The following is a 3,850-nucleotide window of genomic DNA, read 5'->3' as shown; positions in this document are numbered from 1 at the left end:
CACGCTCGACTTCAAACGGGGTCCCCAGACCACCCAAAATCTCCCTACATGCCGCAGGGTCGTTAGAAATATCATCCCCCTGCATAACAGTCCAGGGGGGTCGGTGGTACACCATACTGCGACCCGGGGAGTAGGTGCGGTAATAATACTCCAATTCAGACTCTCCAGGCTGAATTGGAGGCCCGTCATAACCCGCACCATCGGCAGACGAGCCGCTACCTTTCTCCCCAGCAGGAGACTTCTGCGGCTCAGCATCCTGCTGCCGCACCTCAGCATCAGACTTCTGCTTACCGGTATCTGAAAACCTCAAGTTCAATCCGTCACCCTCATCAGGAGAGATCAGATTGTCCGAGGAGTCCACAGTGTCAAAAATCCGGTCAACAGTCGCCTCCACCGTCTTCTCCAAAGGGGGGTCACGAACTGGCCCAGCAAAAGGGGCCGCAGGCTCCTTAGGCGCGACCTTCTCCTTCAATACACCCGCACCCGCGGCAGCGGTGTGCGGAGGAGACGCAGGAATGTCAACATAAGAATACCCCGCATCTCGGGATTCTGCAATCCAAAGAGTATTCAATGAGTATTACCACCCATGGTACATACAAAACAAAGAAAAGGGATATACTTACCAGCAGCAACTGCAGGTTTCTTCTGCACCGGAGCAACTCTCCTGGTCGGCAGTCTCCGCCTCTTCGGTTCACCACCACCAGCAGCTTTCTGCTCTGGCCCCCTTTTCTCTCCAACAACGGGGGGAACCACACCAGTTCCACCCGCGGCCGCACCACTACCTATAACACCCAAACCCTCAAGGGTGTCAGATACTACGACGTAATCGGTATATCCCCGAGAACAAGATTGATAGGTACCTGCGGCTTCGAAAACGGAAGAAGGGGCAGCTGAGCCTTCAACACTCCCCTTACCACGACCCCGCACGGTCTTTTTTACCGTTTTCTTCTCCACAGTCTTTTTGGGGACGCGTTTCTCAAACTTCCCCAAATCCGCAAGGACACCTGGATTCACACAATCAACAGAACCAGTCAAAAAGATAAACTGAAAAAACTAATGCCACGTAAGACGTACCTCTTGCGTCCCCCGGAACCGGGGCTTCCAGCACCGCTTTTGATGGTACGCGGAAGTTCTTCAGAATTTCAAGGTTGAAACCTTTCTTCAGCTCAACCGCGATCAGTTCAACCTGGCCCTTGAAATCAGGCTCAAACATCCTCCACAAGCCAACCGCATCCGCTGATACATGCATGCAGGTTACCACAAAGGCTTAGGAAATAAGGAAAATAACAAAGGGTAACGAACTTACCACCACCCTGTTCCCGCAACACGGGTCTTTCCTTCCTATCCGGTCTAGAGAGCATCATCCGCAATATCCATAGTTGGTCATTATCCAACTTCTTGAGTTCAATAGGCCGCAGCCTAGAGAACCAGTCCGCGGTCTCTGCGGAAGCAACAGGAATATCTTCATCGGAAACTCCAACATCGACGTTCCTGAAAGACATGTTAGCATAGACCGCACAGGCTTTCACGTAGAAGAACCTCTTCTTCCAGCCTGTCACACCCTTAGGGGGTGTCATCAACTTCAGACTCCCATGCCTTTGAGTGAACGAGAAAAAACCGGTGTTCACCGTCAACTGGTAGAAACGCCGGAAATTCTCCACTGAAATGGGCAGGCCATGGGCACGGAATGTGTACTCAAAATTCCGAATTCGGAACATTCCGAAAGGACTAAGCTGGGAGATATGGAGGTGATAATACTCCAATACCTCCGCCACAAACACCGTCACCGGCAACCTAAGGTTACCGTGGGTGAAAAAATCCGCCCACAAGGTTATATAACCGGCCGGAGCATCGGCACCGGTGTCCCCCACTTGTGGGAAAGTAGCATTCCAGTCTTTGGCCATCTGAACAGTGGCCATCAGGGTTTTAAAACTACCTTTTGTCCACTTCAACACCGGTAACCCACCACCGGGAACATTCACATCATCATCCTCGTCTTCTTCCTCAGCCACTATCGGCTGTTCAGGGTTTTCACCCTCCACATTGTGTGGACTAGATGGTTCAGCCATCAAAAATATCAAAGAGACAGAAGATGGTGAACAGAAACACTAGAAACCTCACCGGAATTTCAGAAAAAATCGTCGGAGAAAACAGATGACAACTTTCTCTCAAACGGCAAATTTTTTGAATTTTCGACAAAATGAGAGGAAACCACAAACGGTTATCCCCTTATATACCCATCGCAATTAATGCGGAGGGAGAAAGCAAATCATCACGTTCAAAAAGAGCGTATCTTGCAACAACACGTGTCGAGCGCCGTTTTAGCTGACGGTTATCACGCGCGCGTGGCCGCCCACGCGCCTGACAAAGAAGACGTTTACACTCCCTGCTACAGTGCATTTAATGCCTCGGGCAGTGCAAATGTCCTTTCATTTCAGCACATGCAGAAACGTCTCACCAACTTCTACCAACTCACACGTGCGATCAAGCCACGTAGGCAAGAAAAAGCGACAACATTATCCAAAAAACATAAGCGGCATGCGGTTTTTCTGGTTTACCGCACCATAACCCATACCGCATGTCGTTTTTTTATATACCCTAAAAAATAGGTAGAAATATATCTATCTATGCTATAAAGGGATATATTACCTTTTCCGCATCACTCACGAGCAAACGTGAAATATGCGGAAGTGACACACATGAACCCATTCAGATGTGTCAGATGCTCAGAACCAGTGTTGTTCTTTGGACTGAACCGCATCTCAGGAACAGGCAAAGCGCATTGCCTTCCTTTTTTTCAAGCTTCAAATCCCTCCTGTCCGGTTCACAACCACAGAGGGTGCATGAACAACTTCTTCAGAAGAGAGAAGGAACGGAAACTACGCGCCCGCACATCAGCAGCCCTGACTCCTGAACCTTCAAGAGTTACATCCGTGCAACAAGCACACTTTGAGCGAATATGGGACTGCAACATCGCAGACACCCATAAAGAGCTACAGACATAACCATAGCTTCCGCAGAGTGGTTGCTACGGAAGAGCAAAACTCACTCCACATCACCGAACGAGGCTACCTCGTTATAAACTCGGTATTGGAGCGTGAAGGTAAGTGGTTCCAGAAAGAACGCAGATACGTGCTCTAAACAAGCACTTATCAAGCAGCAAGTGTCCGAACAGCGGTAACAAGTCTGCCTATGACTTTGTTTACCTGCCAACGGACCGCGGTAACAAGTCTGCTTAGGACTTTGTTTACCTACCAATGGATCGCATGGAATAAACAACGATGGGCATCCCCTTGCCTATGACCATGTTTATTTACCCATAGTCCAGATCCACATTGTTCGACCAAACACGGCCAACAATGACGCAACGAAGTAACCGCAAAGAACGTACGGTTACTTGAGAGCTATCAAGATGAACACGAACACCCAACAAAAAAGGGATGGTCATCTCATCATAGGATGCTGAACATAGAACTTGAGCAAAGTTCTAACACAACATCCAAAACCTTCAAACCTGACCGCAAAGGTTGGTTTACAAGTTTTTCTTTTCTTCTTCGTGCACCATTCTGGCAAATGGTTCGAAGAAGAAACCACCTCCAAGAGGTTCGAAACATGTGCAAACCTTCGAACCACCATCCAAGAGGTTGGTTCGAAGTTTGTGCAGCATTACTATGAAGGTCCCTAACAGGCCTTCAACACAACAACAGGTGGCAACCCACCTGACGACATGCAACGGCTGAGAATTTCGCATCAAGCGAAACCCCTTCACCGGTACGGAAGAGGCATAGCCGGATTTTTTACCAGATCACCAGGTTGATCTGGCCTAAAATTTTCTCCAGACTGCCACACT

At 49.0% G+C, this 3,850-nt stretch overlaps 1 protein-coding gene across 2 annotated transcripts; it reads right to left on the bottom strand.

Annotated features, from left to right (window-relative positions):
* Nucleotides 1-420: 420 nt before the first annotated feature.
* LOC110905552 lies at nucleotides 421-2,162 on the bottom strand. 2 transcript variants are annotated; one of them, XR_002573223.2, is made up of 3 exons: nucleotides 1,307-2,162; nucleotides 861-1,236; nucleotides 421-782 (listed from the first exon to the last, which is right to left on the bottom strand). XR_002573223.2 is itself a non-coding variant. In XM_035982841.1 (2 exons), the coding sequence occupies exons 1-2, from the start codon at nucleotides 2,067-2,069 to the stop codon at nucleotides 1,019-1,021; spliced, it is 981 nt and encodes a 326-aa protein (XP_035838734.1). In that variant the 5' UTR covers nucleotides 2,070-2,162; the 3' UTR covers nucleotides 421-1,018. The 2 variants fall into 2 exon arrangements, 1 of the variants encoding a protein (XP_035838734.1); XM_035982841.1 differs by having other exon boundaries at nucleotides 421-1,236.
* Between the last annotated feature and the right edge of the window lie 1,688 nt (nucleotides 2,163-3,850).

The sequence above is a fragment of the Helianthus annuus genome, chromosome 14 (assembly GCF_002127325.2).
Source record: "Helianthus annuus cultivar XRQ/B chromosome 14, HanXRQr2.0-SUNRISE, whole genome shotgun sequence".
In the NCBI taxonomy this organism is placed as follows: Eukaryota; Viridiplantae; Streptophyta; class Magnoliopsida; order Asterales; family Asteraceae; genus Helianthus; species Helianthus annuus.
This window is presented reverse-complemented; position numbering and strand designations above follow the sequence as displayed.